General features: G+C 41.3%; 1 protein-coding gene across 1 annotated transcript in view; it reads right to left on the reverse strand.

Annotated features, from left to right (window-relative positions):
* ttll10 (tubulin tyrosine ligase-like family, member 10) overlaps nucleotides 1–10,199 on the reverse strand; it is a 38,562-nt gene extending 28,363 nt beyond the window's left edge. Inside the window, exon 1 of the mRNA XM_086212500.1 lies at nucleotides 10,010–10,199. Within this exon, the coding sequence (XP_086068626.1) occupies nucleotides 10,010–10,082 (73 nt within the window). The 5' untranslated portion in view covers nucleotides 10,083–10,199. The remainder of the gene's footprint in view (nucleotides 1–10,009) is intronic.
* Nucleotides 10,200–15,208: the final 5,009 nt, after the last annotated feature.

A 15,208-nucleotide genomic window follows, 5' to 3' on the forward strand; every position in this document is an offset into this window, starting at 1 on the left:
CCCAGGGGCAAACAGAGGCCCACTCCAAACCTGACCAGGGCTTGGCTGCACGCTGGGCAAGGCAGCCACTTTCGGTCTCGAGGTGTAATTGTCGGGATTAGTCTCTCAACAATGAGCACAATACCAGAACCGTATCCTGTTTCTGCAGGGGCGTGGCACAGGTTGCAGAGGAACTACCCTGGAAAAGATGGGAGCAGGTGATTGTTTGAAAGCCAAGAAAATCTATGAATTACTGAGCCAAACTAAATGTAAATCATGATATATTCAACAATCTATCACCGTCTGAGGTAGTTCTGGCAGTCAAGTTGTGTGTCGTGTTGAACAGAGGACAGTGAGCTTGATCAGACTGGTTATATTTCATTAGTAGGACTGCAGCCCAGTGTGCCGAAAAAAAATTCTTCAGACAGCTTTTGTGGCGAGAACAGACAACAGAAAACATTCAATTAAGTGATACTTCATCAAAGAAGAGTTTTTTTTTTCCTTCCAACTAATCACAAATAGGTGACCCAACTCTCTGTTTCCTTCTGTATCACTTCTTCATGACTCCAGAATGCCGAAAGAGCAAGCCACCTATTTTAGCTGGAAGCTAAGAGTGACTGATGGTTAACAGCATCAAAACTACCCCCCCCCCCACCCCCAAAAAAATGCCCTTTTAAAAAATTGTCCTGAGCACCATACAGTGTCACCCACATCTGCCTTGTCCAGTGATATGGTTAGTAATCCATGGACAGTTTGATTTGATCTAAAATCAACGGTATTACTTGTGTGTTTGTTCTAGATATACATGACTGGCTCTCTCTACATTCTGGAGTCACAAAAAAGTGATGCAAGAATTTTTTTAAAAAAGCATCTTAGTTAGCTTGAAAAACCTAATTGTGAGTAATGAAAGTCAAAAACCATTTTATTTTACAGAAAATAATATGTAAGTAAAGAGTATCAATAAAAGGCCACTTTAGCAGAAGGGACTTCACTAAATTGTACAAGAGTTCACCAAACCGCCAAAATTTGTTTGGTGTTTAAGACTTATAAGTAACTCAGTAATCCAGTCAACCCTGAGTGAAGCTCTGCCTCTTCAAAGAGCACGCTCAGTAAATTGCTTTGCTCTGAAAGGTTTGCTTTGTTTAGGCTTTTCATTTGCATACCAAATGAGGTTTAGAGTGAAGTGCAGGAGCCTGACCTGAACTTATTTGGATACTGATGACTATCTGGCTGGCCGGTCACGCAAGTCTGGCTATAGGGACATCCATCAGCATGCTGACCTGACAACCTCAGGTGTAAAAAAACAAGTAAATACAGCGGATTCACTTGAATAGGGATGCACAACAACAATAAAAACCCCTTCCTCACATTAACATTATACATGTGTTCCAACTTTAGTAAAGGCACATTTTCTGATTAATTCTGGAGTCCCTTTTATTTTAGGTTGCATGTCTTGTGTAACCTTCATCTCAAACAGGTCTGTGTATCAGGACCTGCTTCCCGGGGATTAAAAGACTAGATAAGTCAAATAAAAATGTTGTCAGCAGCTTTAACTGAGTTGAGAAGCTACGACGCGGTAATGTTTGTGTGCGCTCGTCTTAAAGCTGACAGCGGCTGTGTGGGTCACAGCCTGACAGTGGAAGTAGAACTTTTTCTTTCTTCGATCTTCCCCCACGTGTTGCCGTAGAAGCTTTCTATCTATCCCTCCACTAATCTGCCTCCTGTGATCACGGTAACTAGTTGGTTAATTTATTTACCGGTTACTTTAGCGTCTATGCTCCGTAGAGTGTCAGTTCTACACAAGAGGGGATCTCACATTTAGTCATCTAAAAGCACAAGGCACACCCGGCTGTGTAATATTTGGACTCTGACTGAATACATAACAGGTTGTTTTAGAATGACCATCAGTCATACTAAACTACACATACATTCGACATTCTCAAGTAAAGACAGGACTCAATCATCACGCCACGCTATCGCTCTTGGATTGCTGTTGAGTAATGTAGTTTGACTCTTCAAAGCAGTCTTTCACCGGCATGACCTAACTACAAGGGCACTCAGAGAGTGCAGATTTCTGCCAAGGCCAGTGTGGAAAAAATGCTGTTTTTCATTGTGTGAACAGATCTGCCACAAAAATCTGGGTTCCTCATTGGCGCATGCTTCACCCTGCACCTAGTTTCAAGAACACCAGCCTGCCAGTATTTGCAGAATCCTGCCGACAGACAGAAAAATCGGACTAATATCACATTCTTCTTTGATATGCAAATCCACTTTTACATTTGTAAAAGTATCACCAATGTGACTGATTTCTAATGAAATCAGTGAATATGTGTGAAAAGAAAAGTTATTAGCCCTTTTTGTGGTGAATCCCCAACCTGTGCTTCACCCCGTATCGGTTTCATCACAAACACACAATCCAGCAACTCACATTCATTTTGTCAAGGTGTGCACATCGTACACATTACCAGACATTTCTCATAAAGGTCCATGTAATATTTCCTGAGAAATATATTTTTAATGATGCCCGATCTGATCATGTTAAAGAAGGTAAATCCAAAAACAAAAAAAAATCCTGGACAGACCCTTGTACTCTATATCAGCGCCTAACTCTTTATTCATGTCTGTGTGTTTCCACCCATGAGTAAAGCCTTTCCACAACATTTCAGCTAAATTGGAAAAGTAGTTAGTTTTTGGTTCAGTTGCTTGCAAAGAAATGAACAAACAGATTGGAGTGGAAACTTCAATTCCTTGACACTCAATAAAAAGGAAGGAAGAGAAACCAGATCCTACTAAGACTGGAACTGAATGATGTTTATGTGAACTGAGGAGCTGAGTAAAGGGCCAACATGAGATGTAGTCTCTCAAAATAAACATCAGTTTCAATATACACCGAAGACATCACATATTCAGAGAAATGACACTGATTATTAAGCATATGGACTCAAGCAAGTGGATAACAATGACAGCACTGTTTAATGTTTTCATGTGACAATGGAGACCAACAAGGCTGTTTGCTGGAACTTTGCGCGTCTTGTGGTAAACAGACCTGCCAGTCCATGAAACTGATCGTGTTGTAACATATTCACCACTGATGAATAATGAGTAAAAATCCTTCCAGGGTCTCTGAAAAGTTCATACACACAGTGAAAAGCCACAAATAGCCAGCCCTCTCATGGGTTTAGCAAAATTAGAGGCCTTATCACTCAATATGCAGCATCTGTCCTTTTCTGTAGTTTTATCCACCTGTCTCCTAGCCCTGCCCTTCTGCTATGGGATAATTACAGAGATTTACATTGTCTTAGAGGAAATTGGAGGACTTAGCCCAGGTGTGATGTTTAAAGGCCCTTCATTACTCTGATCAGCACTCACGCACTGATTTCTACCAAGTCTCTCACCAATTAGCCTTCTGTCTGCCTCACTCAGCAAACCTCACTCGCCATGTCAATGTATTGTAGACAGAGAGAATATGAAATACATCTCCTTTTTAGGTGTGACTTGCATTAGAATAGTTTTAATTTGCGATTGAACTTTTGCTACTGCGTGGTTGAGAGGAGGTTGTGAGCATCATTTCGTTTCACAAAGACAGAGAATCACCAAGGGAGCCGAGTGCATACAAGCGGTCTAGCAGCCACAGCCGTGCTCTGACTTGCCGCCTGCCACCAGTAGCGTGTAATTGGGCCCTAAGGATTTAGGGAAGGATGGTGTGTGTGTGGATGGCGCGTTTGTATCCCATAATCTCCAGTGGGGCAAGTTACCATAGAGAAGCTGAGTGAGGTATACCAATTATTGCAGCATCTTATTCCACAACACGCTTGTTTGGTTTGGGTCAAACTGCCGCTGTGATCTGTACTTAAACTATCCAAGCCCTCCGCATTATTCAAACATTTAATGTCCATGACAAGATAAGTGTGTTTGTGATATAGATTTTATACATGTTTTATACATTTCTTGCTAATTAAAGTTAGTTAATGAGACAATTCACGAGACAATAGTTGATATAATGAGAAATAATGTGCGACAAAGGTTAACAGGAAGATATTGTTTGGTTAGCAGAAGTGAAGTTGCATATTCAGTCACTTATTCACAAGACCAGCTGATCTGATCACACTCATCATACTTCAACTAGAAAACACTCAGAGCCCAACCCACCACCAGGGAGGCAACATGGATGGAGAATATGAACATAGACGCATCAAAATCTACCCAGAACAGAAACCAGATTATCTCCGGGAGTGGGATTCTTATCTATCTAATTCAGATAAAAACTATGCTCAAAATTTCTCAGAAATAAAAGTCAAAAATAAGACATGAGATCCAGCATACAATGCGGAGGATTAGTAGCAGCCATGGACTCTAATAACACTAAAAGCAACGTCCTGATAATGACCTTGAACAGTCTTCAGGATCCACAACTGAACCTGCAGTGGATCAATCCCATCCAAAGGGAATCAATTGCTGCTTGTAATATTATTCATCTGTCCTCCATGTTTCATAAAAATGCATCTATTGCGGTTTTTAAAATGTGATCACATCGCGGTGATAACATTGCCTCCGTGGTAGATGTGTGAAGGTAAAAAGCTGCCATCACAGGTAGGAACCAGCTAAGCAAGAGTTACTTCTGCTTGATTAAAGTATCGTAACCTTGTAAATTTAACTTTCAATATATTTGCTTCAATGTAGTGATGGTTAACATTTTGATTTGCCAGAAATATTAAAAAAAAATCACAAATTTTGTTATTTTTGTTTATGTATGTGCTCATTTTTTGGTACTTTTTAATAAACCATCATCCAGCCAGAGACTAGCAGATGAAATTAGCCCGTATGGCTAAATGTGGAGCATTGATATAATGGAGCCAGTTGCTGTTGTTCATGTTCTTTCATCTTAAATAAATATACATGAACAAAAAAAAGGTTTAAAAGGTCATAACTCAGCTAGAGAGACAACATCAAAGATTAAATCCAAAGTAGCTGAAGCACACAGATAACTGCCAAGAAATTTATTGCAGTCTGACGTTCTGACGGCGTGTCCGCCCTCCTCCGAGTCCATGATGGAGACTCACATTTTAACTCAATAAAGCGCAATCAGAAAAAGAAAAAAAACATGTCGCTCTTATCCAGTCACTTTCCTCACACTAAAGGTTCTGTCATTCACACCAGCGATCACCAACACAGACTCCCTCAAGTGTGCGTTGCCTGTGGCAGAGCTACCGGCCCGGGTCAAGTTGCACTCGGAGACGTTGCATTTTGTTAAGGAAATAAGTATAAATGCCGACCTCAAGGTCATCGTTTATTGTGGTTCATTATAAACAGCACATAGACCTCGCCTGCCTCACGGCCGCATTCACTATTGTGGAGCTCTAAAGGGTTTGTGTGTGTTCCGTTGAGGCCATTGTGGAGCGTTATGATAGCATACCATCTCCAAACACACCTGCTTGTTTCTTCCAAAAGACTTTCTATTTGGTTCGATGTAATTGGCTCGTCACTTAATGTGTTTACTAAAGCATCAGCATGAGCAGGATGACAATGAGTTTCAGAGGGAGCGGAATACTCTTTTGCTTTTGTGTGTGCTGAATTCACCCGGGCATGAAATTTTGAATGGTTCTGACTAAAGGTGTGCCGTGAGTCCTCGGGGTAGACATGATACTGACAGGGAAAACATCAGCGTCTGGAGCAGCAGCTGATAATCATTTGGGTCAAAGGCAGGTTGCTGTGTGTACGTTCACAGTTATTACCTCAGCTGACAGGCCCAGGCGGTAGTTTAAAGGGACGCTTTACTGATTTTCAACCAGTTTTGGAGCATTACAGTCAGGGTATTATATGCAAATGAACAATGTTTAACTTCTCTACCTGTTACCTGCACCCTGATCACCCTGCATTCACCATTACAGCTGTCTTTTTGGATCCCTGCATTAATGGGTCATTCAGCTCCAAACTCAAACACTGCAGTGTCCTCCACATTGTCCACCAACACCAGTGAGGAGAAACACACCTCTGGGCATATAGCAAGTGGAATAGTGAAAGTGTTTTTGTTTTTTTTACAAAAATGGTAGTGATATAGCAACTAGCCTAGTTTGTTCTGCTCTTTTTTTTTTGTAGGTTTTCTACTTTTTTGACATCAATCCGTCTCAGTCTTATCAGCTACATATCTCGAGAGAATTTCTTCTAATTGTTGCTCAAATGTTCACTGGATATCAAAGATGACCTGAAAAAATTTTGGAAGCCCAAGGTCAAAGTTCGAAGTCCCTGTGACAGGAACACATCTCATCGCAGAGGAATTCAACCGTCATACCGTGTTTCCTAGCTTCTTCTATGTTTTTCCCTATCACTGAGAGATGCGATCACTGGTTCTAAATGATTTGCACCAACCCACAGTCTGATTAGGAGGAAACGGCCTTCACGACAAATGGCGTGAAATTGTGTCACTGTCTGAATTTTATAGTTTCAGTAATGTTAATAGAATATTATTTATACCTATATTTTTTTCCCGCTATCAGTAAAATGCCTCAGTCTTTATTATTTTCCCTCCCCTGCATTTAAAGTGACCTAAACATCATTAATACCTAAACAGTAAAGCAAAAGTCCCTGGAGCTAAATTAGGAACTTTTTGCATGATCCCGTCACCTTGTTCTAGAAGTTCTCTTTGGTGTGAGTGACAGGAATACAACATGAGCCTCAGTAACCATCAGAGGAAACCTTCTATGGACCGTCAGTTTGTACCTGCTCACTGTCTGAGCAAATGCTGCAGTTGCTACAGCAGCTTCAAACTCTGTGTTTGACCCAGCAGCAACCAGTACTTCAGCTCTGATGGGACAGTGAGAAGTGCAAGATTACAACAGGGATCTTTGAAGGCTTGAAGCTCTCAAAGTTTGGGACTTCAGAGCCTGGTTTGTCTAGTTGAGCTGCAGGGGAAGCCCCTAAAGCTGCTCGGGTCAATGTGATAAGAATATTTCTGCTAAATTTTTCCTGTTATGCTGTTGGATGGAAAGGCTCGACATCAAGTGTGTGGCGGGTAACAGGTGATCTCTCCCACAGAGTGTATCATGGGGTCTGGCTGCAGGGTAACAGCAGGTCCTGCTAATGATACAAGACGTGTTTGTGATGTGGAGGCTCTCCGGGGAGGCAGGGTTCAGGTGAAGACACAGCCTGGAAGCGGTCCACCGGGGCCAGTTACCAAGGTAGACCCTCACCTGCACTGTTCTTCTCCACTTCCTCTGTGTGTGCAGCAGTCCCATGACAAAAACAACATTGTAGACTATATCAGACAGCTTGTGTGACTATGAGAAATTGGAAGTCAATCAATAACATTAAATCTTGTTCTAGTTGAAAATAAGCAGCAGCAGCTTGGTGAAATGACCAGAGCTAACAATCTCCGTCGTGTTTCCACTTCTCACTGTAGTTTACTTGTCTCTTTTATTTGCAAAGCCTTCCTCCGATGATGCAGACAGAAGCTGCCAAACACGTCAGTGATGGTCCAGGTAATGGATTAAACACTGACATGTCACGAGGAAAGGATACATTTCATAATCCTGGATATTCTTTCGTATTACTAATACATTTCTAATACATTTTTCTCAGTGAGCGTCCCACATTGAAACCATCACATTTGGTAGGAAAAAGGTCACTCAGCATGGGAGTGAAAGCAGCATCCATAACTCAGTATTGTGTGTGATGTAAATCACCCTTGGTTTCTAAAGAAAAAACATCTGTCTGCTGAGATGCTGCAGCTGATGCAACATGCTGATCCTTAGACACACACACACACACACACATACACACCCTGCCTGCAAATCAATGTTGGTGGGATCTTTCAAGATTTAATATCCAGACTTGAAACTTGTTTAATTCCTCTACAATGTTATTTGGAAATTACATCAATCAAGGAGGAAATAGTTTCCCTGTCGTTTGTTTGTGTATTTATTTGACTGCCAGCATGGTGACACACATAAACTACCAAGCCGATTTTCACCAAAACCAGTTTGTAGCAACAGCAGGGGGGGAAGACTTTTTTTTTGTGTTTTCATTTAACATAGAAATGCATTTTCATTGAATTTTATGATTTATTTATTCCACATAGAGTTTGAGCAACGTCATGGCAGAGGTGTGTACGCTCTCTGATACTTCTGATTTATATTTCTCTCAGGATTCACTAAAGATAATCTTAACTCTGCCTTGGAAAAAAGAGCGATAAACTAGATGGTCGTTCATCAAGCCACTTACTTTACTCATCAGCTTCATTGTTGTAAGTTTCTGCAGCATATAAAACCATCATGTAGGTAATGTTTCCCCTCTCTGTCTCTTGGCAGTAAATTACTGCTGAGTAATGTAAAGAAGTTGCAATTAAGTGAGATTTATGGCTCACAGAAATATACGGTTCTGGCAGATGGTCAAGGTCAAAATATATATCTGATGTATGCAGCGAGGTGGGTGGGGACATACCAGGATATTCAACAAGGTTCTTGTTGAATATTTCAAGAGAGGAGATCTAAAAAAAAAAAAAAAACTTTAAAAATTAAAAAAAAAAACAAGGAAAAAGAAAACTAGTAATGGTTTGATTTTGAAGTAACTTGTACTTCGAGGCCTAACTGAAAATATTAAAAAATAAAAGTGTGTATTTGCAAATGTAGAAGTACATGTGGATGCACCGCAGCTGTCTGTGCTTGATGGTGAAGCCCCTGTCAGTTCCATCTTCAAGTTTTTTTTCTTGGTACAGGCAATACTCAGGTTGTGTGCAGTAGGCACCCTGTTTAAGGTCTGTATTGGTTTTTTTAGTGTACCGGTAATGTGTTTCTTGCACTTTTGTGCTGTGGACACGACCACTTTTGAATAACCTGCCAAGGCACATAGTTAGCTTTTAGCTAACTATGGCTCATGATTTACAATGACATGGAAACTGAATATTGATTGTGTCTTTAAAGAGTAGAAGAAAAATAAATTTTAAAAAACAGTCCAAATTTTGCTACAATGATTAACAAGCACATATTTTTGAGGAAACTGATTTCCTCATACTGATAAAACTCAATGCTACAATTACTTTATTTGACCAAGTATCAAACCAGAGTGACAGGTTCCATCATAACATGAGTTTGCTAAGTGAAGAAATTAACTAATTGACTGTATTAACTTAACAATTCATCAGTTTAAAGCAAATAAATGTGTTTTGATGCGGAATATTCAGATATTCCAGTCTAGAAAAGGCAATGAAAAAATAAAAAATGTTGCTGACGCAGAATGGCTGTGTATCTGCCCTCAGACTGACTTTATGCAGGTCAATATGCAAGTAAATGATCAGCAGATTTCATTCTTTTGTATGAATCAGGACGATCAAAGTCCACAGCCTAAACATGATCGAGCCGCTGTGCTTACAAACCAGCAGAGGAGCTACACATTAACACACGACCACACTGGCTTTCTCAAAGCTCAGCCACAGTTTTACAACCCTCCAAACACACCCTTTAGATTCGGTCGAGCTCTGTCAACATGGAAGTCTCCAGACGCCTGTCTAGTAGGTTCATCTGATTCATCCAGCCAATCAAAGAGATGCAGCTAGATGCAACACAATCTCATGGGAGCCTATGGGAGAGCAGGAGCCATGGAGACCAGCTGTTACCCTTGATGGGAGAGGAAGCGCTGAGGGTGCAGGTAGAGCAGTGTTATGGCCAGCAGAGTGTATACACCAGCCCGCTCTGATGCTGCTGTTTTATGACCGGTATATTGCACATAGCATGTTTACAGAGTCTAATCTTTGATCATTCAGCAAGAGACGGGTGTTATAGAGGCACTGAACCAACATCCTGGAAGTTTAAAACACATGCAGCCCTGCTGAGAAATACCTTGATCTACTCGTATGAACCACTTTTATCTGTTCAGAGTATGGACGTCAACCTGGAGCATAAAATATGAGCTGACTTTACCAAACAGAATCCCGTCTGTGTGTTTCTCACCAGTAAGATCTGCTTCCACCTTTTGGTTGGAGGCTACAGACATTCAATAAATGTGGGAGCGCCTTCAGCTTCAACCCCAGCTGACCTACCTCTTGATGAACGTGACATCTGCCCTGGGAGGTCAAACCGTCTCTCCATCTCTTCAACACAAAGCTGATGCATCTTCTAACACGTTGCCTTAACTCCTCTTTAAAAGCTCAGAATGGGTTGTATTCTGCAGCTGATCCAGGGCTGTGAGACACAGACTGTATTTAAACTGGAGCTGGGAAAAACCAGGGCGAAGATGTTGGCAGCTGTGAAGTGTGTTGAGAGGAATGCACCGGTGTTATCACTCACTGAGTTATGCAAGACTAGTTCGGTGGAAACCTTTGCCTGGTACAGTTTTGGGCCTCAGCCTCCTAATACACAGGCTACTCCGCACACACACACACACACACACACACACACACACACACACACACACACACACACACACACACAGAGTCAGGCAGATCTTGCCCTGCAGATTTTCTAATTACCTTCAGTGAATGGGAGGCAGTTGGGCAGTCAGAGGGCTGACCGCCTGGGTTATCACACACACACCACCAAACTCCCCATTCTTCTTCCGAATGTGCTATTTTTAGCTTTCATCTATGGCTCTTTTTTTCATCAGAGGGCAGAGCTATAGTTAGGAGAGGGCTCCTTTAATGCAACTTGGTTGCTGAAACCAAAATAAAATTCTGTCTTAGAAAAGTTTGAGCTTGATGGTATAAATAGACCTCAGAATAAGCATTCACATGGAAGAGTTAAAAAACATCTGGACAATCAAGAGCATTAGCATGTATCTCTTTAGATGCTAAGAAAACACGTTAACAGAGGAAATATGTGAAGTTTACACACACACACACACACACACCCCTTGACACACCATGTGATGGTGGAATGTAACCTGTAAAAACTGCCACAGCACCACAGAAACAATGTCAATAAGGATTTTTTTGTTGTTGTTGTGGACACAAAAAGATCCCTGACACAACCACAGGGAAAGTGGTTGGTACCTAGAAACACAGGACTTTGCAGTGGGAGACTCAGCACGAGGCAAAAAGTGCATGTTGCATTTAAAGTATTGTAATAATCCAGGAATTGGAGGCGGAGACGTATTCCAGGGTTTGGGGCTCATTTATTAACAACAATCACTTTTGCAGCACGTAGCCACGAGCGAATGAACTCAATGACCTCACCATAAAGCATGTAACACAACAACCATGTCACTTCCGCTGTTCCCCATGCAACCCAACCGGGTGCAACTAACACTGGCCGTTACAGTATTCACAAATAGACTCCTATTTTCCCTCCTGCATCACTTACATGTGATTTCAGACTTCGACAGTCACGTATATTTAGCTTAAAGCTCATGATGACTGATAGCAAACAATAGCTATCACAATAAAATAACAGCAAACCTGCCAAAAAAAAAAAACCCCAAAACATCAGGTTACAAACTCTCAAGGTCATTGTCTGGTGCGATTCCATGTATTATCTGGTTATCTCATTAATTTGACTTAAAACAAACTTAACATTTTCAGTTCAGTGCTACTGTGAACAAAGGCTAGCGAGTTGGTTCGTCCTAACCCAACACTCTTAGCGCTAACACGAGTGAACCCTGAACCAGGGGGATTCTAGTTTGTTTGATTTTACTGAGCATAATGGCTGGTTTAAAATGTGGCTGTTGGACAGTTAGTTATCATGTGCTTCTACCGGTGTGCTGAAGATAACAAAACATAGCCAAACCTAACTATCATTCTATATCGTCTTTACATTTTTACTTAAAAGTAGTGGTAGTAGACCATGTCTTAAGTTATTTTTGTACATATAAGAATAACATCTGATGATGATGATGATGATGATGATGCCACTTTATGAAAAACTGTCAGTAAAATCCAGTTTTCTTCAGGAAGTAATATTATTTTTGAAATCACAAAACTCTTCAAACCACAGATGTATAATTTAGATTTCATTTCAATTCAAGTGTGTCGCTGAGAAGTGTGTTGCAGTGGAGCAGCTGCACTTTGTTTGTACCAAAGCCTTTTTTTTTTCCTCTCTTGGAAACATCGGTAGAGAACGAATGCATCCGCAGTCTCCAGAGTTTGAACACACCGTGGTAACAAGCCGTAGCCTCGGGCCTGCGAGCTGAACGGAGTGACAGCGAGGTGAGGAAGAGCGGTATCAGATGAACACATGAAAGGGGGGGGGGGTCGCAGGATTTAAGGCTTTTTGTCTTTGGGCGTTCAAAGGAGACAGCTGTCGACTGCACAAGGCCGGGCTCTATTTATGTGGGGGGACCGCAGACAGAGACCACGCCAACATACACACACACACTTCAAACGAAGGTGTGTGTGAATGTGTGTGTGTTTGTGTGTATTACTTCCTCCAGCAGACTCACACTATTATTATCACTGAGGAAATGACTTTATTCATCAAGTTATCAGAGGTATATATCTCACATGAGCGTTCTGTCACGTATGTGTATTGACTGGGAATGTGTGTAACATCCACCTTTCATTTTGTGTTCGTTTTCTTTTAGTTTGAAGAAGCAATTTGACATTGAGGGAAACACCTTTAGCAGACAGACGCATCTGTCATCTCTGTGAGTCAGGTAGAGTTAGCAAATTAGCTTAGCAGCTCCACGACTGTTTTAATGACATGTATTTCCTGGCATGCTATGTGGTAAGAGCTGGAGTTTGCTGGTTTTGTTGTTGGGTTGTTGTTGTTTTTTCCTCGACAACCATTTGGACACATATCCAGCACTGTGGGAAGCTTTGAGAACATGAAATTTCAATCAGTTATCACGTGTGCAGTTCATATGTTCTATAGTTCTATGATGAGCTCATTCAGACATACGATGTCGCAAGTTTTATCAATAAAGGACCTGCTTTTGTTTCTGCATTTTATTTGTTAGAAAACCAGAAAATATTGAATATGTCACTCAAATGTAGGCCACGTTTTGCTCAGGGTGAATTTGGCTACGTGAACTCGCACCACCTTCTGACATGAAAAGTGTCCCAGATGTGTGTTTTAGATAGTTAGGAGGCGATGTGACTCAACAGGCCAAGTTGCCATCTAGTCACCAAAGAGTTACTGGGTGGTTTGAGCTCTGCTGACCTTGATCAGTACTTTAAGTGCCATAAAGTCGGCTTGCGAAGGATCAGGCTCTCTGCCGCCTGATTCCACGACTGAAACTGGAGCAAAAGTACTGATGTTGAGGTTTCATCAAATGTTGGGTTAGTTCAACAAAGTAGGAGGCTTATGAATATATGTTAGTGCAATAGAAAGAGCAAAAAACCAACAATCTCTGAATAGTCTTTGAATTCTGACGTGAATTATTCTGCTGTAACATCCATGTTGACTATTTAAACACATCAATGAGCCACACATTTTCCCTCACTATCATGACCATGGGCCCCGTCCTGCTGCAGCAAATACTCTCTAGTACTTTCTTCAACATTGGCTTAAAATAATCCCCAATAAGGGTGTTACTTGTTCTAGTTTGACTAAACTAGAAAACTACAGGCCCAGTTGTTTCAAACAAAAACATCTAATATCACTGGGACTCATTTCTAGAAATGCAGATCTCTGTGTAACGATTCAGCTTCAGGCAATGAAAGCCAGGAGGAAGAAGAGAGATATAACATGTTCAACAGTTAGACAAGAACCAGCAATTAACATTTGTTCTGTTATTTTAGAGGAATGCATGAGATATTAAAAACTGTTTTTTTGCTCTTTGACTACGCGTGGCCTTGAGGGAGTTCGATTATTGACTTTGCAGCAGCAGTGATCGAACTACTACTACTAAGTAGGAACCACTGGAGCATTCATCACTATGTTAATGGCAGTTCATCAAAAAAATATCTGGATACATATTTAGATGATTTAGTAATTCATATCAAACCTAGTACAATGAGACCAGGCGCTCAGTAAAAGCATCGGAAAATCCCGCCGTCACAGTGGAAGTCGAACACTTCTCCTCTCCCGTCTGAGCAGTGTCAGCATCACCACTCCAGCGAGTCGTCAGTTGACATTTGCATCACAGGCAAATCATCCGGTCTGCAGTGACCTCATGGAGGCGGCGATGGTTGTGACAGGCACATTGGTGGTCGAACTCTTCTCCTGCGTATTGGGGCCTGTGTCTATCGATCTGACAGAGTTGATTTTGACCCATGAAGATACCAAAGTAATATCCGGAGTAATGTCCTCTATACTTTCCTCTGTATTGGGGATACCCAAAGTGGGGACTGTGAATAATTAAATGACATTTCATGACATTAAATCAAGTTAAAATCATCAAAAGAGTACAAGAAAATAAAAAATAAGTAAAATGAAAAACTAAAAAAAAAAAACTGGCTTCCTAAAAATAATTTAAAAATATACTATAATTCAGTTTGGTCTTAGTGAGATAAAATCCCTAAGCTTTAAAGTGATGTAAGCAGGCGAGCTGTTACTCAAATATATATAAAAACTTAAATTTGATTAAGGGGAACTTGGGGCCCTGGTGATTGTTTTTTTAATTATTATTTTGAGAACACAATGTGTGTTTGCCATCAGGTTTCAGTTTTGGCCCTCCAAGGGAAAAAAGTTTCGGCCCCACAGTTCTGTGGAACCCAGTGAAGTGAATCTTCTGGTTAGGAGCCAAACTCCTGCTCCCTTCACTTGTATTTTCCTATGCAAATAAGCTGGCGCTGACTGAGCGGATGCACTACCGGCTGGCGGAGACAAGGCTGCTCTGTTGTACGCAGGATTCTTCCTGATCTCGTTTGTTCAAATCAAACAAAGATGCAAAACTGGCTTGAGCAGCAGGGACACTCAGCTGAGACCCCTTTTGTTCATTAGGAAACAACGAGCAGCTCCCTACTGGACAGAGGAGACGAATGTGGGCTGAGAAATATTCATTAAAAAGTCAGTATTTTAAAGACGTATATTTGAAATTAGATTGGATATTTCGTCAAAATATTCCCCTTTAGTTTGGTAACATCTGTGTGTCCCCCGTTAACGACCTAATTAAGCTGCCTCCCTCCCATCTGCTATAGTGAGTCCCTCTGCTTATGGGATGTATTCACCTATAGGATGCTTAATGACCACCTTCTTAACAAATCTGTCAGGCTGGGCTGAGGCGACAGCAGGTGGACTACAATGAGGGCAGGATAGAGAGGGGGCCTGGGGTGGGGGTTGTAGGTTGTGGCATGGGCTGGCAGGTGAAGTGTTAAGCAGGAACATAAAGGTGGGTTTGGTCTTTGGGGAGTCAGAGGTCGACC

This window comes from Aulostomus chinensis, chromosome 9, assembly GCF_037954235.1.
Source record: "Aulostomus chinensis isolate RoL2024-O1b breed Wild chromosome 9, RoL_Achi_v1.0, whole genome shotgun sequence".
Lineage (NCBI taxonomy): Eukaryota > Metazoa > Chordata > Actinopteri > Syngnathiformes > Aulostomidae > Aulostomus > Aulostomus chinensis.